At 42.9% G+C, this 23,786-nt stretch overlaps 1 protein-coding gene across 1 annotated transcript in view; it reads right to left on the bottom strand.

The window, feature by feature from the left end:
* Window positions 1-14,678, bottom strand: part of LOC124585255 (dehydrogenase/reductase SDR family member 11-like) — a 62,177-nt gene extending 47,499 nt beyond the window's left edge. The window contains exons 1-2 of the mRNA XM_047131383.1: window positions 14,547-14,678; window positions 12,644-12,649 (exon numbers count right to left, since the gene is read on the bottom strand). Of these exons, the coding sequence (XP_046987339.1) occupies window positions 12,644-12,649; window positions 14,547-14,678 (138 nt within the window). The remainder of the gene's footprint in view (window positions 1-12,643; window positions 12,650-14,546) is intronic.
* Between the last annotated feature and the right edge of the window lie 9,108 nt (window positions 14,679-23,786).

Here is a 23,786-nt window from a genome sequence, read left to right as displayed (position 1 = left end):
CCGCGCCATGTCAGCAGCCTGACTCGGCCCACCAGACAGGAATGCCCAGCTGTGGAGGCGTCTGGCGAGGATTGGAAAGGCAGTAATTTGGAATTTATCAATACCTCCAGCGCCACTTGTTAGTGATTGATATTGAATCTTCTCAAATATGAACATAAAAATGGGATAATAGAATGAATACGATCATGAAGGCTGCCCAACACATACTGAGTACTAGTTGGTTATCCACCCACCTAGAGGGTGACACGGTTTACCCCAGATGACTGGTTTATGAGGCTTAGCGATGATTTGCACCTGAATCCAGAAATGTCAATTCATTTTGACCACCGGCTACCTCTGCCAAACACCCAGAATTCAGGCAGAGTCGTCCTAAGAGACCAGTCACATATTTATCAGTGTAATTACAATTAAATATTACAATGACATTTGACAATGAACAAAGTATTGGAAATGGCTCCTGTTGTCGGCTTTGGCTCTGGAAATATCAGTGTCTATACAATTCTTATGAGTCGAAATGATTTTCCACATAAAACGTTTCATCCCCTTATGGCAATCAAAGCCTTTAAATTGAAATTTTCCGAATCAGTTCTATACCTCCCTTAAAACCAGACTTAGTTTCTTTCGTTGGACATGTCGGAACACTGACCACAGTAATCTTACACCCTAAAACATACACATCTGTGATTGTAGTTTACATGTAGTTTACATGTGTACATGTGTGGTGCGAATGTGGACAGCAGAAAAAATTATTTGATGTACACACTCGCACCAGTCGGCTGTCATTTCGCACTGCAGAGAAGCAAGCGCCCCCCCTTCCCCACCTCTTCCCCCCCTCCCCGTCCCTTCGCCACATCATCGTTATCACATACCTTTTGTGGAATAAAGGGTCTAGTTACAATTAAATAAGTCCTCGTACCTTTTTTATAAAGGGCATTCAAATGAAACCTGGTTACTTGTGTAAAGAAACGGTAACGATTTTAATAACTCAAAAATGTAGTTATACACAGCAAACACACTCAAAAATAGTCGCCAAACTATTGGCACATTTATCCCATTCGGTTACATCCTTGAAGAAGCTGTCGGATCCAGGCCTGGACCCAGTCACGTATTTCGTCGTCCGTTGCGAATCGATGTCCGCGAATAGCTTGTTTTAGAGGTCCAGACACATGAAAGCCACACCGTGAAAGGTCGGGACTGTAAGGAGGAGGATCCAGCGTTTCCCACCGAAACTGCTGCAATGGCGTCTTCACCGCATTGGCCGTGTGTGGGCGGGCATTATCATACTGGAGGATAAACGCCATTGGAAAACATGCCTCGGCATTTCGACTAAATGTTTCGTCTAAGATTCTATAACGTGGCTTGATAATGCTGGGCATTGATGGTGATTCGCTGTTCCAGGAACTAGACTAGCAGTAAGCCCTTGTGGTCACATAAGGACATCATGACCTTACCAGAACTGTTGTTCACGGCCTTTGATTTCCTTGGAGGTGCTTGCTCTGACGCTTTCCGGTTCAAAATGGTGACACCATGTTTCGTCACCTGTGACAACACGCGAAAGAAAGCCGTATTTCGTATATTGATAACGTTACAGATGACTCAAAGACAGCGCCATTCCAGTACTGCGCTGTTCGGCGGTCTCTTGGTGGGGAACCCATTGCGCACAGATTTTTGGAAAGTTCAAGTGTTGATGCATTATGCTGTGGGCGGTGCCCACGCTAATACCCAGTGACCGATAGAGCTCGTCCACGGTGATTCTGCAGTTGTCCAACAACAAAGCATTCACTTCCGTAACCGTTTCCGGTGTGATGACACGGTGAGCCTGTCCAAGACGACCGTCGTCTTCCAGTGACTCGCGCCACTCAACGAATCGTTTGTGCCGTTCCACGACACTTGAACGACTCATCTTACACAACCTCCATTTGTCGATACATTTCGGTAGTGGACGATAATGTTTGTGACCACCTTCTCTTTGGCGAGCACCCAGGCTGGCACTATGCAACATCAAACGGTGACCACGCGTCAGTCTCTCTACCAATAGATGGCGCCACCATACCCGCAATTATACGGTGCCACATCACGTGTAAGGGAAAGGCAGACGCACTGACCAGGTTTCATTTGAATAAACCTCATATTTCCTCGTCTTCGCCACTTCCATGAAACCGTTTCGTACTTTTGTTACTTGTAAATCAAACCAACACAGTGGCGTGTTATGTATTCGGACCGCCATGCTGAAGTTCGTGTTAGTGCATTTGAACCTTATATCATGTTTAAACGCATAACAATCGTAGACCCAACACCCAGATCATACAAATTTCTCGACTAAGACATCATTGCAAGTGCTGTATACTACAGTGCGTCCAATCGGGGTTAATTTTCAAGGGCCAAGTAAACCGGTAGAAAAATGTTTGCATACAATAATGTTATCGCAAAAGTGTTTGGTATCGGCTCTAAGCACACTTTCCCTTGCGAAACACTGCACCTGTTTAACACTTTGGAGGAGATACACGCCGAGACAGATCTGATGCAGCTGGCAAAAATTAGTTTGTTATGAAAAAAAAAAAAAAAAAGAACCCAGCGTACAGTATGCTTCGTATAATTTCAATATTGATCGAAGTAATTGTATTCTCGCACATGTAACAAACAAAATCTTTATATGACGCTGTAACAGGTTCTTCTTTTTCCGAAACAAAACTTATTGCTGCCCGTGGTGGCCGAGCGGTTCTAGGCGCTTCAGTCCGGATCCGCGCGACTGCTGCGGTCGCAGGTTCGAATCCTGCCTCGGGCATGGATGTGTGTGATGTCCTTAAGTTAGTTAGGTTTAAGTAGTTCTAAATTCTAGGCGACTGATGACCTAAGATTTTAAGTCCCGTAGTTCTCAGAGCCATTTGAACCAAAACTTATTTTTGCCAGCAAAATCAGTTCCGTCTCGAGGTGTTCCGCCTCGAAAGTGTTAAACTGGTGCAGTTTTTTGCAATAGAAAATTAAATATCGAACAGTTTCACGATAACATTATGGTGTGCAAACGTGTCTCTACCCGTTTACTCGGCTCTTGGAAATTAACGCCGAATAGAGGTACTATAGTATATTGGACTCACAATGATGTCTTGGGCAAGAAATTTGTATGATCTGGGTGTTAGGTGTACGATAGTTATGCGTGTAAACATGATATAATGCTGAAATCTGCTAACACAAACTCCAACATGGGGGTCCGAACGTGTAAGACGCCACTGTGATAGCTGGATATACAAGTACAAAAAATACGAAAGGGTTTCGTGGAAGTGGCGAAATCTAGAAAATAAAAAAGTTGCGGAAGCTTTTTAATTGTAATTACATCCTTTATTCCTCGACAAAGATGTGATAATGACAATGTGGCGTGGGATGGGGGGAGGGGAGAGGGAGTCTGCTATTTGGCACAACGACGCCCAACTGGTGCGAGCGTGGACATATAATTTTTTCTGTCGCTATACAACTATAAATGATAGTGCTGCTTGAACGTAGAGTTACTGTGGCTTATATTTCAACATGTCACCAGACTTTAGTGGGAAGTGCTCAGACTACTATGCACGTAAGAAAATTACATATGTGCAATTGTAAAGGCATGATAGATTTGACATCGGTAATTGTAATTTCAATTCACGGAAGAGAGTATAGCCGACATAGGGAGGTGATAGACTCAACTCGTAAACAGTTACATAATACAGCAAATGCAGGGGTTCAACTGGATCTGATATAGTGTACAAACAGGGCGGGCAATATGGCTGCAACAAAATGGATCACAGAACGTCCTCTCATTGGCTCCCCTAAGCAGATTCTGGCATGTTCTTTGTGGCACTATCGACAGCGTCGTATATTACAGTACACCAACACATATCGGTGATGACTTTCTAATCATTTCATCACTGGGAGCACTGTTGATCATCACATATTGCCGGAGGCCTGTGTTTTACAACACCTGTTTGAGAGAGTCTTGGAGAGGATGCAGCACTTCCCAGAAACGCTGACTCAAAATACCTACAGTCTATTCCAGAATCTGACTGGCTAGGAGACTTCAAATCAAATAATTTTTTAGAAATGAGGAGAATCGGGACACCTAGTCTGTGTGTGTGTGTGGACAAAATGTTTCATTTCACCGATTGCTGTAAGGGACAGGAAAGGTTTTATGAGGAAAATTATGTCCACTCATAACAGTGGTATATTTTGTGGACTGGCAAGACAGCCAATCCACTAGGACGGGAGGCCGAAGGGCACGCGTTTAAACTCACGCAGGCTGGCGTGAGGTCTGAGAAATGATAAGGAATTGAGACTAGCAAAAACGGTACGTAGCTTCTGGAATACTTAACTTTAATCCATAATTGGTGAACATCGGTCTGACGGTACATGCATCACAAGATAAATAGCAATTGATAATGGCGCCTTGCTAGGTCGTAGCAAATGACGTAGCTGAAGGCTATGCTAACTATCGTCTCGGCAAATGAGAGCGTAATTTGTCAGTGAACCATCGCTAGCAAAGTCGGCTGTACAACTGGGGCGAGTGCTAGGAAGTCTCTCTAGACCTGCCGTGTGGCGGCGCTCGGTCTGCAATCACTTATAGTGGCGACACGCGGGTCCGATGTATACTAACGGACCGGGGCCGATTTAAAGGCTACCACCTAGCAAGTGTGGTGTCTGGCGGTGACACCACCGTATAGATATTGAAATTTCCAGAGCCGAAGCCGTCAACAGGAGCCATTCCCAATACTTTGTTCATTGGCAAATATTATCAGACTGGTACGATGATCGTAATATTTAATTGTAATTACACTGATAAATATGTGGCTAGGACGAGTCTGCTAGCTGTCCAGTTGTTTGGCAGAGGTAGCCAGTGACAGGAACTAACTGACATTTCTGGTTTAAGGCGCAAGCCGTCGCTAAGCCTCACAAGCCAGTCCGGCGAGATAAAATCATGCCGCACTCTCGGAGGGTGAACAGCGAACTAATACTCAGTATGTGCTGGGCAGCCTTCGTGATCATATTTGAGAAAATTCAGTATCAATCAAAGACAAGTGTGGCCACTAGAGACATTGATAAAGTCCAAATTCCTACCATTTCAGTCGTCCCTAGGCGCCTCCACACCTGGACATTCCTGTCTGGTATGCCAAGTCTGGCTGCAGACCTGGAGCGATCGCTGAGACGCGCGTACACGGCGGTATCAAGTGCTGCGTGAGTCTCTGGCCTGCTGGGGCACTGCGTGTGGACATCCGAACATGAGGGCGCGCCGGCTTAACGCTTGTTTCAGCGATCTCCGACATCTAACCGTGACAACTGCCACTATGAAGTGGAACGTGGTTCAACTATGTGATATATACTGCTCCTCAGTAACGTCCAGTGGTAGACCGTGTCTCCTACTTCTTCGTGCCGGTGTAGCTGAGAGAACCAACTTAGGGATTGGAATGCAGTATTTGGTGTTACGGAGAGTACTCTTTGTCACTGGTCCGTTACCTAGCTTGCATAATCTGTCGCCCAGAGCGAAGTCTCAACTGAGAGGAAAAAAGTGCAGGTGACCCCTGTGTATAAGAAGAGTGAAAGAACGGATCCGTAACGCTATCGAGCGAAATAATAAATCTCCTTTGGACAGAAAAGTTCCTGTCCGCAAATCAGCGCATATGTAGAATGCACCGCTCGTGAAAAATTCAACTTGTCCTTTTCTTGTATGATAACCTGCGAACCATTGATGAAAGGCAACAGGCAAATTCAATTTTTTTATATTTCCAGAATGCATTCCAAACATTGCCACACAGCGCTGTGTTGTGATTTAATGAAGGTCCGACGGTATGGACCAGTACCTAGTACGTTGTTCCAGAGGGCAAATGAGACGAGGTTATTATATGGAGTATGCCAGGGACGAGTGATGGAACCTGTCTTATTCTATATATATGGCTAAACGATGTGATGGATAAGGCAACTGTTTGCTGACTACACTGCAGTGTAAGGGACAGTGTTATCGTAGAGTGTGTTAGAGGCTACAGGATGAGTCGGAGATCATTTCAATTTGGTATGATGAATGACAGCTTCCTACAAATGTCGAAAAGTGTCTGTTAATGCGGATGAGTACGAAAAACACTCCTGTATTGATGGGTACATTAGTAGTGTTGTGCTGAAGGACAAAGGCATGGCGATTATCCAGGCTGTAACATCTGTAAGTGCGGACATTCTTATACATGAGACCTTTATGTGTACACACATCAGCGTGCTGGTTGTTGTTTGCCTGCGTGGAACAGTCTTCCTACAAACACATCAGAAACTTTAGGAGCTGAGGCTTTCTGCATGATCATACTGCACCACTAGGAGGATTATGCCTGTCAGTATACACTAAGCGTTTTGCGACCACACGTCCGCACTTCACACCCGACTTATTGCCCAGGAGGAAGACGGTCATTCACTGTTTTCTCTTGCAACATCTACTTAGAGATACTAACCAACTAAAAGATATGACTTGTAATGACTACGACTTTTAGACTGCAGTGACATAAATAAAGATGTAACATTCTTCCGTACGCTGTCCTCAGCCACCAGTAGAAATACCTGCACTTACAAAAAGCAAGTCCCTCTAACTAAGGGCTTACGTTCAAAGGACGTCATTTTTCCAAGTAGAGAAGGAATTAGAATATTTCTTCAAAATATAAGAGGTATTAGAGACAAAATTAGAGAACTGCTTGTAGATTATTGGTATATCGGAGCACCACTTAAATAATTTAACACTTCAGAGGCTTCATTTACCAGGACACAGATTGGCTGGATGTTTTTCAAGGAGTTCCCTGCGGGGTGGAGGAGTGGCTATGTATGTAAAAAACAGTATTCCATGTGAGTCCATAGACGTATCACAGCACTACACTGAACACATATTTGAATGTTGTGCAGGGGCAGTTGAATTTAGTGACACTATACTGCAAATTGTGGTTGTTTTTAGGTCCCCTAACTCTGGCTTCAGATTATTTCTGCTCAAGCTAGACAGGGTTTTTGGTTAACTTTGTAGGAAGTACCAGAAATTAATTACATGTGGTGACTTCAATATAAATTTTGTGTATGATGGTGCAAGAAAAAGGATGTTGATAGTCTCCTGAATTCGTATATTCTGATGCAGGCGGTGTTTTTTTTTTTCAACTACGTTGCAGGGGAACAGTAGCACAGCCATAGGCAATATTTTTATTCATTCTTCATAACTAGATGGGCATTCTGTTAGTAAAAGGGTGAATGGCCTTTCAGACGATGATGCACAAATTTTAACACTAAAGGGCTTTTGTACTCAAACAAAAGTCACGTATACTTACAAACAATGTGGGAAAGATAATCCAACAGCAATAGACAGTTTCTTAAACCTCGTTAAGGAACAAGAGAGGCAGGATGTTTATTGTGCCGATAAAATAGATCACAAATGTGATGCTTTCCTTAACAGATTTCTCATGCTCTTTGAGAGCTGTTTTCCATTGGAACGTCCTAAACGTGGTACTATCAGTAAAAGGCTGCCCGGGTGGCTGACTGGTATGATAAGGATATCATGTAGAACAAAGCGGGATTCGTATCAAAATGCTAGAAGCAGTCACTATCAAGCTGCAGTAGCCCATTACAAACAGTAGTGTAAGGTGGTTAAAAATGTCATTAGGAAGGCAAAAACTATGTGGTATGCAAATAGAATAGCTAATTCACAGGATAAAATTAAAACCATATGGTCGGTTATGACGCAAGTGCCTGGTCAGCAGCACAAGGTCGACGATGTAAAGTCAGTTCGTAGTAAAAATATTTCTGTTACTGATAAATCAGATATATGTACAGCATTTAACAATCATTTTCTGAGAATTGCTGATGAATTAAATAAAAATCATGTAATTTTCTTGACAAATGTCTTTCCGAGATTGGTGTCTGAAACACTCCTCTGTGATATAGACAAGAGGGATATTGAGTCAATAATTAAATCGCTGAAGACTAAGGTCTTTCATGGTTATGATGGAGTGTCTAGCAGAATATTACAGAACCGTGCTGCACATGTTAGCCCTGTATTTAGCCATATTTGTAATTTTTCCTTTAGGAATGGATAGTTTCCTGAGCCACAAAAGCACTGAGTAGTAAAGCCACTTTAGATAAAGGGAGGAAGGGATAATGTAGATAATTTTAGACTTATTTCTATGCCATCAGTGTTTGTAAAAGTTATTGATTTGCTATCAAATGTACAGTTAGGCTTTAGAAGTCGTTTAACAACTGAAAATGCTAATTCTCATTTCTCTGTGACGTACTGGATGGGTTCAACACAAGCTTTCGAACGCTAGGCACATTATTTTATTTAACTAAGGCGTTTGATTGTGTTGATCACAAAATATTGCTGCAGAATTTGGACCATTACGGAATATGGGGAGAAGCTCACACTTGGTTCACCTCTTTCTTTAGCAACAAACAGGAAAAGGTTATTATTCGCAATGTTGAGAATGGCTGTGATGTGGGGTTTTAGCGGAGTACGCTCAGGTGGGGGGTGCCCCACTTATGAGTGTTGGGGCAACTCCTGTTCCTTATTTATATAAATGACATGCCATCTAGTAAAACGGGTAGCTCAAAACATTTCTGTTTGCTGATGACTCTAGCTTGGTAGTAAAGGATGTTGTGTGCAACACTGGAACGGTTTCACATAGTGCAGTTTATGACCTAAGTTCATGGTTTGTAGAAAATAAACTAACGCTAAATCACAGGAAGACCCAGTTTTTAATGTTTCTGACACACAATTCAACAAAACCCGACGTTTTAATTTTACAAAATGGGCATATGATTACTGAAACGGAGCACTTCAAATTGCTAGGTGTTCAGATAGTTAGTAAACTGTGATGGAAACCCCACGTTCAAGATCTTGTTCAGAGACTTAAAGCTGCCATTTTTACTATTCGAACGGTATCTGAAGTGAGTGATCGTTCGACACGAAAATTAGTGTACTTTGCTTATATTCATTCGCTTATGTCGTATGGTATTACATTTTGGTGTAATTCTTCCCATCTTAAAAGGATATTTTTGGCTCTGAAACGAGTGGTTCGGGCAGTAAGTGGTGTAAGTTCACGAACTTCTTGTCGACCCCTGTTCACGAGTCTGGGTATTTTAACATTGGCCTCTCTCTCTCTCTCTCTCTCTCTGTCTCTCTCTCTCTCTGTTATGTTAATCGAGGACCTAGAAACGACGGAGAGGCTCCGTCCCCACCGCAGCCGCAGTGGTCCACAACCCCACGACGACTACCGCAGTCCACATCACCCCTCCGCCGCCCCACACCGAACCCAGGGTTATTGTGCGGGTCGGACCCTGGTGGACCCCCCATGGAACGTCTCACACCAGACGAGTGTAGCCCTTACGTTTGCGTGGTAGAGTAATGGTGGTGTACACGTACGTAGAGAACTTGTTTGAGCAGCAGTCGCCGACGGTGTAGCTGAGGCGGAATAAGGGGAACCAGAACGCATTTGCCGAGGCAGATGGAAAACTGCCTAAAAACCATCCACAGACTGGCCGGCTCACCGGACCTCGAGACAAATCCGCTGGGCGGATTCGTGCCGGGGACCGGAGCTCCACCGCGCCTGATTAGCCGAGCGGTCTCAGGCGCTGCAGTCATGGACTGTGCGGCTGGTCCTGGCGGAGGTTCGAGTCCTCCCTCCGGCATGGATGTGTGTGTTTGTCCTAAGGATAATTTAGGTTAAGTAGTGTGTAAGCTTAGGGACTGATGACCTTAGCAGTTATGTCTCATAAGATTTCACACACACACACACACACACACACACCGGCGCTCCTTCCCACCCGGAAAGCCATGCGTTAGACCGCACGGCCAACCGGTCGGGCTTATATATTCCTTACTGTCATTTCTTGTTAACAGTATTAGCTTATTCCAAGGAATAAGCAGCATTCACTCAGTTAATACTCGGCAGAAATCAAACCTGCGTTTGGATCGGACTTCCCTGACTCTTGTGCAGAAAGGTGTGCAGTATACTGCTGCATCCATTTTCAATAAGCTACCACTCGAATTAAAACATCTTAGCAGTAATACACGCGCATTCAAATCGAAACTGAAGAGTTTCCTCATGGGTCCCTCCTTCTATTCTGTCGAGGAATTCCTTGAAAAATTTAGGTGATTCTTGTTGTTTTGTTGATCGCGTTTACTTAAACTTATGGACCGACTTTTCTGATTCATAAACGTTTGATTTTTGTCTGTTATTACCCTTATGTTGTAATTTCATATACTGACATATTCCATGACCTTGGACATTAGCTCCTCAGTTTGGTCCTACGGAACTTGATGTGTAAATAAAAATAAAATAAATTACACCCGTTACGCTCTGTAAGTCTACGTGTAACATTGCAAAGCTATATGAAATGAAACGAGCAAGTAGTGTCGGCAGTAGCGAAGGCGATTTATCGATTTAAATTTATTGGAAGAATTCTGATGAAAAGTTTGCTCAGATATGAAGGAGACCGCGAATAGACTAATTGTGCGACCCATTCTTGAGTAGTACTCCGGTACTTTGGATCTCCAGAAGTGCGGATTAAAGGAAGATATCGAAGCAACTCAGAGACGGTCTGTTTGACTTGTTACTATACACTCGAGAAACACTCAAATATAGCAAAGATGCTTCGTGAAAATAAATGGGAATCCGCGGAGGGATGACTCTTTCATTTCCGTAAACACTACTGAGAAAACCTGGACTTACCTTAATGTTGCGTTTGGCTTCAATATTCACATTAGTGAAATCCTTCAGTAAAGTCTTATTCTGTTTGCTTGCCGACATTAGATAACGTGTTTTGAATCTCTGTGAACATGACAAGTTCAGACAATAGCGTTTACAGTATTACAGTCCTACAGTCGGAGTCACTTGTTAGCAGCAAGAACTGTTAATACATTTTGCAAAAAACAACGTACCGTTTGTGGAAACGGTGATGAGCACTTGTTCATCAAATACCGCTCATAGGTATGAAACCAACATTACTAAGCTCACAAGTAAACCAAGTGAAAATATAGCACTTGTTTCAGGTTTTACTATAACCGTTAGTATTGCCCATAGCAGCACTGGTGATGCACAAGTGGTCGAGGGGTATCGTCTTTGATTCGAACTTGGGACCGAAGACGTTTTCGTTACTAAACACGAAACTGTTTAAATATTGATTAATAACCAGCATTGGCGGCCGAGGACTTCCGGCATAAGAATCACCCTCATTCTGGCAACGATATTGTCAAAGAGGGCGGTGCAGCGGACAGAGCTTCAGGGCACTCTCTTGACCTCGCGTTAGGAAACTGCTCCTAAGGGCGAAAGAATCAACAATATCAAATATCCAAGGTCATGGAACGTGCCAGTAGATGAAACTACAACAGAAAAGTAATAACAGATAAAGATCAAATGTTTATGAACCAGAAAAAAGTCAGTCCTTAAGCTTACGTAAACGCAATCAACAATGCAGAAGGCAAAGGAAATCACTGCAATAAACACACATAACGTGTATCCACAAGATATATGGCCTGTAACTGAAAAAGTTTCATGATGATCTCTCCATTGGAAAAAGATTCCGGAATAGTCCACCATTCGGATCTCTGGGAGGGGACGGCCAAAGGGGAGGTGACCATGAGAAGGCGGTTAGATAACCAACGAAAGGATAACGTTCTACGAGTCGGGACATGGGTCTGTCAGGAGCTTGAACGTGGTCGGCGAACTAGAAAATCTAAAAAGATAAATTCTAAGGCTCGTTATAGACATAGTAGAGGCCAGTGAAGTGAAATGGATAGAAGAAACGGATTTATTGTCAGATGAGTATAGGGTAATATCGCACGGCATCAAATGGCTTAGCGGGAGTAGGATTCATTACGAATAGAAGGTAGGACGGAGAATGTGTTACTGTGAACAGCTCTCTGACAGGGTTGTTTCTATCCGAATCGGCAGCAAACCAACACCAACGATAGTTCATGTGTAAACGCCGACTTCGCAAACTGAGTATTATGAGATGGAGGAAGTAAATGAGGATATTGAGCGGGTAATACAGTACGAATAGAGAGATAAACATGTAATAGTAATCAGGGACTAGAATACAGTTTTAAGGGAAGGAGAATATGGGCTTGAGAAAAGGAATGAGGGAGGGGACAGACTGATTCAGTTCTGTAACAAATTTAAGCTAGTAATAGTGAATATTCTGTACAAGAATCGCAAGAGGACGAGGTATACTTGCAAAAGTCTGTGTGATAAGGGAATATTTCAGTTAGATAACGTCATACACATACAGAGATTCCGAAATCAGATACTCGTTTGTGAGGCGTACCCAGGAGCAGATATAAAGTCAGATCAGAATGTAGTAGTGATGAAGAGTAGGCTGAAGTGTAAGATTTTAGTCACGAAGAACCAATACGCAAAGAAGTGGGATACGCAAGTACTAAGGAACGACAAGATACGCTCGAAGTTCTCTAAGGCTGTAGATATAGCAATAAGGAATAGCTCAGTAGGCAGTACAGTTGAAGAGGTATGGACATTTCCAAAAAGGGGCATCAGAGAAGTTGGAAAGGAAACATTGGTACAAAGAAAATAGCTCCGAAGAAACCATACTTCTGTTGATCGGTGAAAGAAGGAAGTATAGAAGTGTTCAGGGAAATTCAGGAATACAGAAATACAAGTTGCTGAGGAATGAAATAAATAGGAAGCGCAGGGAAGCTAAGACAAAATGGCCGGATGAAAAATGTGAAGAAATCGAAAAAAATGAAGGTCGGTAGGACTGACTCAACATATAGGAAAATCGTAACAGCCTACGGTGAAATAAATAGCAAGGGTGGTAACATTAAGAGTGCAACAGGAGTTCCACTGCCAAATGCAGAGGAGAGAGCAGATAGTTGGAAAGAGTACATTGAAGGCCACTATGAAGGGGAAGATGTATCTGTTGTGATAGAAAAAGGAACAGTAGTGGATTTAGAAGAGATAGGAAATCCAGTATTAAAGTCAGAATTCAAGACAGCTTTGGAGGAACGGATAGATAACATTCCAGGAGAATTTCCAAAATCCTTGGCGGAAGTGGGAACAAAACGACTATTCAGGTTGGTGTGTAGGATTTATGAGTAGTCTGGTGATATACCATTTTACTTTCGGAAGAATATCGTCCACATGGTTCCGAAGACTGCAAGAGCTGACAAGCGCTAGAATTATCGCACATTCAGCTTAACAGCTCATGGCTTAAGAAAAGATAAAGTCACCAGAGAGGCAATGCTGACATGTTGCTTGAAAATGGAACCAAGACTAAAGAAAAATCAAGCTACATTCATAGGAATTGTAGACCTGGAAGAAGCTTTAGAGAATGTAAAATGGTGCAAGATGTTCGAAATTCTGAGAAAAATAGGGGTAAGCTATAGGGAGGGATGGTTAATATACAATGCGTACAAGACCCAGGAGGGAATAATAAGACTGGACGACCAAGAACGGAGTGCTCGGATTAAAAAGAGTGTAAGTCAGGGATGCAGCCTTTCGCCTCTACTGTACCATCGAAGAAGCAATGATGGAAATAAAAGAAATGTTCAGGAGATGGATTAAAATTCAAGGTGAAGGGATATCAATGATAAGATTTGCTGATGACATTGCTATCTTGAGTGGAAGTGAAGAAGAACTACTTGATCTGCTGAACTGAATTAATAGTCTAATGAGTACAGAATATGGATTGAGAGTAAATCTAAGAAAGACGAAAGTAATGAGAAGAAGCAGAAATGAGAACAGCGAGCAACCTAAAATCAGGACCGATGGTCATGAAGTAGATGAAGTTAATGGATTCTGCTTCCTGGGCAACAATATATCCAGTGTCGGACGGGGCAAGATGGACATCAAAAGCAGACTATCACTGGCAATAAGGGCCTCAGCTCAATTTGTGGAAGGAATTTCTGAGAGGGTACATTTCGTGCGCAACATCGTGTGGTTGTGAAGCATGGGCTGTGGGAAAAACGGAAACGAAGAGAATCGAAACATTTGAGATGTGGAGCTACGGACGAATGTTGAAAATTAAGTTAAATGATAAGGCAATGAAGACGAATTTCTGCACAGAATCGGAGAGGAAATGGATATGTGGAAAACATTCACATGGTGAAGGGACAGGACGATAGGACATCTAAAACATCAGGGAATGACTTCCATAATACTAGATGGAGATGTAGAGGAGACAAACTGCAGAGGAGGACAGAGATTTGAATACATTCAGGAAATAACTGAGGACGTCGGTTGCAAGTGCTACTCTGAGATGATGAGTTTGGCACAGGAGAGGAATTCGTGGCACTCGGCATCAAACCAGTCAGAAGACTGATGACTCATAAAAAGTAGCGTTTGAGGATGACCTATGAAGGCTGAAAACCAGTTACGATTGTGTCATAAAAAAGTGATGGAGTTAAAAATAGAAAAAAGTAATACCTTACTCTTAATACATCACATTCATTTCTATATGGCACTGAAACCAACGCTATTTCTGTTTCAGAATTTCTGGGACAGATTTTGAACCTGTCCAGTTTTGAGATGCTGTACCGAGGCTGCTGGTTAATTAATTACCTGGACCCTGTCGATCCTCTTGTCGAGGCCGACGACCTTGAGCCCTCTCCTGAGCAGCGATAGTGCGGTGGCGGCGCCGATGCCGGAGTTGGCGCCCGTCACCAGGGCGACGCGACCTGCGTACCGCTCCATCCTGACAGCAAGTGGCGCGCCTCAGCGGCTGTTCGCCTCCAGAGGACAGGCGGCCCGCGTAGGTCCGGCAGGGCAGCTCGTTATCGCCCGATCGCAGTCCATATCCCTCTCTGCCGGCGCGCAAACAGATCTGTCTGTCCGATGGACGACTTCAGTGGAACGCTTCAACGAGTAGCTTCTAGAACCTGTAACAGGTAGAAGAGCAGTTTTTGCCTTATTCAAATCGACATTCGGTTTGACCGCAACTGTATGTAAATAAATAAATACGTAGCAGCATTTGTTCCAAACAATTTCTTTGCTGACGACCGGTCTGTAAAGCTACACAACGTCGACGGAGTAAAGTACACATTCGAAATGAAGGCAACGTTCTACGAGGGGCGTTCAACAAGTAATGTAACATAGTTTTTTCTCTGTCCCTTTCTGTTGAAAACATCAAGAATCTGGAATATCACGCTTCAGCTTCTGTAGTTATAAAAAGTTTCGATATGTGCCGGCGCTAAATGTCGCCTTCCAAATGACATCTGTAATGCAGGTGCGTTCAAAGCACAGCGCTGTCATTAAGTTTCATTTGGTGGAAATCCAGAGTATCGCAGATATTCATAAGTGCTTGCAGGATGTCTACCGAGGGCTGGGATGGCGTGTGTCATCACTGCAACAGAGTCGCGCTAACCTGACCGATCTCCCTCGTGCCGGTTCGTTGCACAGGGCTGTGAATCTTGCAGTGTTGGAACGTGTGAACACTTTCATTCGAGGTGACTGACGGATCACAAACAGACACCTCACTCCAGAGCTGGACATCTCTGTTCGTAGTGTGGACACTCTGAAGTTCTCCCTGCTGCCATCATGAAACTGAATGATCGACTTCAGCGTGTTCGTTGCCACGAAAATGTGAACGACTGTCTCCTTCTCCATAACAACACAACACCCCACACATGTCTGCGTATCCAAGAGGATCTCACAACACTTCACTGGAATGGGCTTCCTCATTCACCCTACAGCCTGGATCTCGCCCTTTCCGAGTTCCATGTCTCTGGTCGAAAGAAGAATAGACTCCGCAGGAATCAGTACGTGGATGATGCTACAAGACGTTGGCTCCGACGTGGACCAGCAGGTGGTACCATGCGGGCATACAAGTCAGCGTGGTAGGGAGGCGTAAGGCCCTCTCATCGGACGGAGATTATGCTGAAAAATAGAGTTTCGTATCCAAAAGAGAGGGAAACAATATCCTGCACTGGAATGGCAAATCAAACCAAACTGCCTTCAGAAATATCTGTTGCATTACACACTGAACGTCCCTCATATTATTATTTCTTCAAATAACTTCAGGCATTGGTCCACACAACCAAGTACTAAATGTGTAAACACGAAAAAAATTAAACTGCAAACCCCTTGGGTACAGGTTTTCTCGGCAGGTATGTTGACTTTTCAGGGATATCAGAAGAACGATCATTTGAAGGCGAAATATTCATATGGACATATTCTCGAATAGTTTCCGAGATAGTATAGTTTCATATTCAGCTTCAGTGCTGTTCAGTAAAATATCGGGTTTACACATGTACAGATATATAACAGGTAGTAAATGTTACAACATATTTTAAAAAGTGTCAATTGAAAAATATCATTTTTTGTAACAGATTCACTTTAAGCCCTCTTATGCATGTCACATTACAAGTGTTTTATAGTTGCCAATAAATTCTAGAGTATCCCACCGCAGCTTCATTGCGTATGCGGAATCTTTGGAGGACATGTACTGTTGGTTGTGCGAGTGCTTCTGTACGTTCCCTAATGAGAGCAGCAGCTTCAGTGATTACACCAAGCAGTTCATCTGTCGTATTCACGTTTCGTTTCTACACCCCACATTTCATCTAACACCATAAACAAAGACAATTCCCAATATACTTGAATCTTTACCATTTCCTATGGGACACTAAAAAGTGGTTCTTGTAAAACTAATCTGTACGTACTTTACTTCTTCTGTTTCGTCTTCTACTTCTTCTTCATCTTAGTCGTTTCCTATTTCTCTGTAATGCAGGTTTAGGCAACGTTGCTTTTTGTTCGTCATTCCTGTCACGTACTCGTGACAGTTGTTTTAAATAGTAAATATTATAGTTCTTACGCTAGGAACATCGCGTCAGGGAGGCATTTTCAAACCTTTCGTTTTCCTTAAATGCGCACTTGATTTGCCGTCTTAAATATAACTTTCCCTTTGTTTCTTCATTTAAGATTACGTAGAGTAGATGCTGATTTAGGTTTTCCGTGATTTCCCTAAATCGCTCCAGGCAAATGCCGGGATGGTTCCTTTGAAAGGGAACGGCCGACTTCCTTCCCCGCCTTCCCTAATCCGATGAGACCAATGACCTTGCTGTTTGGTCTCTTCTCCCAAACAAATCAACTCCAACCCAAGAATAGATGCCTATGATATAAAAATATGCTTTTGTAAGCTAATTAAATCCTCCTTTACTGTATTTGCGTCGATAGCTGATGAAGCTAGAACCTCTGCTACTGATTCTTACTCGGCACATTTTCAACTTTCAAATCATATGCACACTGTTTTTAGTGTTCACGTTTGCAGAAAACTTACCCACGTCTCCTTCGTTAGCCTATAAACGTGTGTCTCCTCAACGGCCGTTCAGCGGATGTCGCTGCTCTATGCGCCTCCGCAGCAGGCGCCTCCTTCCTGCACCCATGCTGACTGCCGTTCATAGGCGACGGAGGATGGGATTCGCACGCCAGAATCGCAACTGAACGTCCACTGAGCGCCGACAGGTGGCCTTCCCAGGTGAATCACGTTTTCTGCTTCATCGTACAGATTGCCGTTGACGCGTACGGCCCTGCAACGTTCGCCGGCAGCTTCGAAGCTGGATGTGCGAGCGTCATGGTCTGGGCATCGTTTTCGTGGCATTCCGTGGATGACATTATTCGCGATCGTAAAATGGATCAACACAAGTATGCATCTATCGCTGAGCCCATGACCACTCCTACATGCAGTCTGGATTTTACTCGGCACGACTGCATCTACCAGCAAGACAATGCAAAGCATCACACAGCTCGGAGTGTACACGTGAAATTCGAAGAGCACCTGCATGAGGTTTTCTTTCTCCCATGGTCTCTTCCTATTTGAGATCAGTCAAGTTCTGTGGGGCCACCTCGATCGGGCTGTTCGCGCCGTTGATCCTCATGGAAAGTACACAGGACAGCTGGCCACGCCACTGGACTACACACGGCTCCACGTCCTTGTCCGTAACTTCCAGAGCTCACTGACTGGCTACCTGCAAGTCTGCGTTACAGATGGTGGTTGTTGAGCCTTCTGACACGTGTTCACATAAATGTGACTGGATCGTATATAGTGAACAGTATGATATTTGTGTCATTCAGAGTTAGGCTTTACAATAAAGTTATAAAATGAAAGAAAAAGGTGATAAGTATAAACATATATTATCGTGAAAGATACCTTTGGCGATAACTAACTTACAGATTCGATGATTCAGAGAAATTAGAACTTAATGGAGTGAGAAGTAATACATTCCATCGAGATTTAGGTTTCAGTGATTTCCCGAAATCGCTCCAGAGAAATGTCGGGGTAGTTCCTTCGAAAGGGCACGGCCGATTTCGTTCCCCACCCTTAACAGAATACGAGCTTTTGCTCCATCTCTAATGACCTCGATATGGACGGGGCGTTAAATCCAATCTTCCTTTTTTCATTTCGTTTTCTCTTTTTTATGTTTTACACACTCCAGTAAAATGGAGACTGTCATCTTCAAGTGCAATTTGCATTTGCCTTAACTGCAAGTCTTTGAAACCTATCTCAATACGGGAGGGATATTAGTGTGAGTGTGTGCTGTTGTATGGGAGTTGAGTAAAAACAAGGAAACACCGCAAAAAATGCAGGCGTGAACATAAATTCAGATCCTAGCGAAGGCGGCAGTGTGCGCCGTTCTATTTCGCCACGAACGCCATCTGTGCAACGATCACATTACGTTGAAAATGTCAGTTGTAGACAAAACAGTTTTCTGCTTGGTTGTGACAGCATTATGTCGGACTTAAGCGTTTTCCGCGGCTGTTGCGCGTAATAGTATATCTAACAGACTGTGTGTGTCAGTTGTTCACATTTCTTTTGGTTATACTCGTCGAATACTCACTGGTGATTGTAGCAGTTACGCGGACCGATCAATTCCACAACATTGTATCCAGTCGCTGCAGACGTCCTTCAAGATACTTCTACATTAATTATGTCTTCTGTGTACAGTTCGAAGAAATCGACTTGCGTTCCAGCATGCAAGCTGCTGGCTCATTACTGACTGAAAACATGTGGCAGCACATCTCTGCAGGGGAGCACGCAGAAACGAACTTTTATTGCAAAGTTCAAGCGTTATTGGCCATTGTCGATTACTGCATTTGCTATGATATCGCCCCATGATAGCAGAACAGTACTCATCTTCTATAGCAGCGGAATAAAGATGCCCTTCAGTTTCACAATCAGCTTCATCCCATTAAGCTATAAGTATGTTTAATAACCTCTATCGTGTGCCTGAATATCGTGTGATAATACAGGCCAAGAGTTTCACCAAACAGAATGTGATGCTCTCCTGATCACAGAAAATGTTTCGGAACAGCTCATATATGCCTGTTTCTCCACTTTAAAGTTGGGTTGCTTCACAAAAATTCAGCTAACAAACCCAGTAATAACCCAGAATATTTTAACAAGTGTGATGTTTTCGGCTATGGAAGCCACATCCACAAACTGACCAAAAAGACAGAAACTCGTTAAAAAACCATCGAGAGTATTCGTATTTGTCCAAAATAGAAAACAGTCACTGTCATCCTGTCTCAAGAAAGACCTGCGAAGTTACATCCTCACAACATAACACAATCTATGGAGAAAGATGAAAACTATCACATTTCATGTATCGGTGACGAAAATAATACAACATCTTTCAATTAGAGAACATATCGAAAGATATGCCAAGAAATTTTAGGTCGTACAGATCAGATGAGGTTGAGATCCACATTCGTGGATGGTCTTGCATTGAAATTCAGTGCAACAGGAAGTAAACCAAAATATCAAATTGGGTGTGACGGTTATCAAAAAATTTGTATCAAGTACTGAGGACAACAGAGAAAACAAAGAACTCAGCATTTGTTTTGCTAGATTTTGCGAAGAATACTTTTCTCAATTATCTGCTTTCCTAGCTGAGTACCATCTGTAAATAATTTAGCGTTACACATGTGTGTGTCGTTGTGGAGATCAGTCGAAGACTGCTTCGTGCAGTCCTCTGCACTAGTCTGTTCTGTGTAAAGCTCTTCAGCTCTACGTAACTACCGAAATTTACATAAATTTGAACCTGATTACTGTACTCTAGCCCTGGTCTTCTACTGTACTTTTAACTCTCCACACTTCCTCCATTTCGAAACTGTCATTCCTCGATTCCTTTTGGCGTGTCTTATCAAAATGAAATTTGCTTGTTATATTTGCACATTGCCAACCTTCAGTTACTTACGTGTCGCTTATTCGCGACGAACTTTTGTTGTTATCACAGAACCCACTGACAAACTTTCACTGCAGCGTCTGTTACGGTAGTTTCTCTGCTTGAGTTATTTAGGACGTGAATAACCTAAGCCAACCAAGGGAAAGAGAGCTGAGACGTTAGGCATTCTTTTACAAATTCCGAAGGAAAACAGAGCCTGCGCTTTCCTTCTTTTCTGTTCGAGGCTGTGACAGAGAAAGGTGTCCTTTCTTACGGTGTAAAATGGTGTACCGTTGAGACCGACAACTGTGCGGCTGGTCCCGGCCGAGGGTCGAGTCCTCCCTCGGGCATGGGTGTGTGTGTGTTTGTCCTTAAGATAATTTAGGTTAAGTAGTGTGTAAGCTTTGGATTGGATTGGATTGTTTGGGGTAAGAGACCAAACAGCGAGGTCATCGGTCTCATCGGATTAGGGGAGGAAGTCGGCCGTGCCCTTTCAAAGGAACCATCCCAGCATTTGCCTGGAGCGATTTAGGGAAATCACGGAAAACCTAAATCAGGATGGCCGGACGCGGGATCGAACCGTCGTCCTCCCGAATGCGAGTCCAGTGTGCTACCACTGCGCCACCTCGCTCGGTTGTAAGCTTTGGAACTGATGACCTTAGCAGTTAAGTCCCATAAGATTACACACACATTTGAACATTTGAGGCCGACTGTATATACGTGAAGGGCGTTCAGTATGTAAAGCAACCATTTTTTTTTCCTGAGAGCGTATTATGGATTCAAATACGCCATACTATTCCCCACAGCCATTGCCTAAAATATCCTATTTTTCAACATTACCTCCGTTCAGTGTGACAGCCTTATGCCACCCTACTGGGAGGGCCTGTAGTCTCGCATGGTACCATTCTACTGGCCAACGTCTGAGCCACCGTCTAGCTGTAACAGTAAGCTCACCATCACCCACGTACAGCTTCCCGGAGACTGCATCCTTTACTGGACAAACAGATGGAATGCTGAAGGTGCGAAATGTTAGCACTTGACTTTGAGTAAGTCAGCACTACCAAAAGAGACACACAGCTGTGCAGCCTGGCGTCTGATTGTGACTTATCGGTCACTTAGAAACAGAGTGTCCACACATTGCAACACTGCAGGAGTGACAACTGTGTGCGGCCGGCCGGCAGGCTGGCTGTCAGGCAGATTTACGCGACCTCGTTGCGACGATGACAGACACATCGCCCAGTGACCCACCGTGATTTTGTTCACTGCCAGATCTCCGTAGACATTCTGCAAGCGGCCTGAATATCTGTGATACTCCAGTTTTCCGCCAGAAGAAACTCAGTGACAGCTCTCTGCTTGTAATGCACATCCGTTACAGGCGCCATTTCGAAGGTTACGTATAGCGCCGCCGCCTGTCGGAATTCCATGAAACTGGAGGGCGTGAAGCAGGAATATATCACGATGCCTCACAATAAAATATGCATCTTTTAACAAAAATGGTGGAGCAAAAAAAAAAACAAAAAAAATGCTTTTCATTACTTATTGACTGCCCCTCGTATATGACGAGAAGACTGTGAGAGTTGTAATATCCACGCCTATATTTTATGCAGAATAACATTCACGACAACACTGTGTGTAGAAAGTGAATGAACATGCTCGTGATATTAATAAAAAGGACTTCGTCGTTAATAAAATAATAAATAATTATTGTCAATAGCATAATTTAATATTTTGTAAAAAACTTTATCTTAGACAATACTTATAGAAAAACATAAAGGAAAACTCTTTGTTATCTATGACTCTTCTAGAATAATCCTTCTTCTTGTCCGAAGTGTTGTACTGATAGGATGTGACTGATGTCTGGTAACACAGAGGTCAGTAAAAAACCGTATTATGTTGCTAATTCAATATTTGGTAAAAACAGTTTATGTGTCACTGAAATAAATCTTCTGTGATTGGAGTTTTACTTCAGTTTGATTCTCGTCATATGCAAATGTTAAGTTTTCTGATCAGCTACAAAGCAGCGCAACCATTGGAGCTATTGATCTACTGCGTGGTTTATTGGTAAACGCTGAATAACAAGCGATTAACACTAACAAGGGAACCTCCCCATCGCACCCCCCCCCCTCTCAGATTTCGTTATAAGTTGGCACTGTGGATAGGCCTTGAAAAACTGAACACAGATCAATCGAGAAAACAGGAAGAAGTTGTGTGGAACTATGAAAAAATAAGCAAAATATACAAACTGAGTAGTCCAAGCGAAGATAGCCAACAACAAGCACAGTTCTGACCTCAGGAGCGCCGTGGTCCCGTGGTTAGCGTGAGCAACAGCGGAACGAGAGGTTCTTGGTTCAAATCTCCCTAGAGCGAAAAATTTTTCTTTATTTTCGCAAAGTTATGATCTATCCATTTGTTCATTGACGTCTCTGTTCACTGTAATAAGTTTAGTGTTTGTGTTTTTCGACCGCACCGCAAAACCGTGCGATTAGTAGACGAAAGGACGTGACTCTTCAATGAGAACCGAAAACATTTGATCGCAAGGTCATAGGTCAACCGATTCCTCCACAGGAAAACACGTCTGATATATTCTATACGACACAGGTCACGGTATGTGCGTCACATGACAGGAATATTTTGTCCACCCACATAACTTGTACACTTGGCGAATGGGTAAAAACATTCTCTTACGTTGCCCGATTTAGGTTTTCTTGTGGATATGATAATTACTCCCAAAATAGTGATGAAAACATAAGAGTTTGTCACATAAACTGCAACAAATGAATCCAACAGTTTCACAGTCGCTCACTTTTCCTTGTGCTCTGTCAAAACATATGTTTTTAACGTTTTCAAATTTTTCCGCGTGTAGACTGACAAATACTGCATATGTCCAAGCAAATCTGAACATGTCCTGGAATTTTGGAGAGCGAAGTTGATTATGTGTGAGTGCCTGAACTTTGATAATTGTCTGAAAATAAAAAATTAAAATTTTCGCTCGAAGGAAGACTTGAACCAAGGATCTCTAGCTCGGCAGCTGCTCACGCTAACCACGGGACCATGGCGCTCCTGACTTCAGTTTGTCCCAGATGTTGCATATCATTCGCATGGATTACTCAGTTTGTATATTTTGTTTAATTTTTCAGAGTTCTACACAACTTCTTCCTGTTTTCTCGATTGATCTGTGCTCAGTTTTTCAAGGCCTATCCACTGTGCCAACTTATAACTAAATCTGAGGGGGGTGCGATGGGGAGGTTCCCTTGTAAGAAATATTTTCAAATGTTAATACATATAGTGAAGGTACAAAAAGGTTTAATATATATTATTTTTTAGTATTAAAACAGGGGTTGGAGCAGAATTGATAACTCATTGCCTTACATTAGCCGCCATACTGCAGCGATAGTTTTTAATTGACTTTATATACAGACATAAATGTTGTTGCTCATAATAGCGATAATATATCTGTATTGGTGGCCCAGAACCTAATCTGAGGTAATAAATTCCAATTAGACTGTGAATAATCTCTAAATATAGTGAACTTCCATGAAAGGAAATAGCATCTTATGTGATACAAATTCTTATAAGCTGATGTATGAAGATTGATTATTTCTTAAAAACTTTAATGAAATATTTTTACACGAAAAAACACATT

This window comes from Schistocerca americana, unplaced genomic scaffold, assembly GCF_021461395.2.
Source record: "Schistocerca americana isolate TAMUIC-IGC-003095 unplaced genomic scaffold, iqSchAmer2.1 HiC_scaffold_49, whole genome shotgun sequence".
NCBI lineage: Eukaryota > Metazoa > Arthropoda > Insecta > Orthoptera > Acrididae > Schistocerca > Schistocerca americana.
This window is presented reverse-complemented; position numbering and strand designations above follow the sequence as displayed.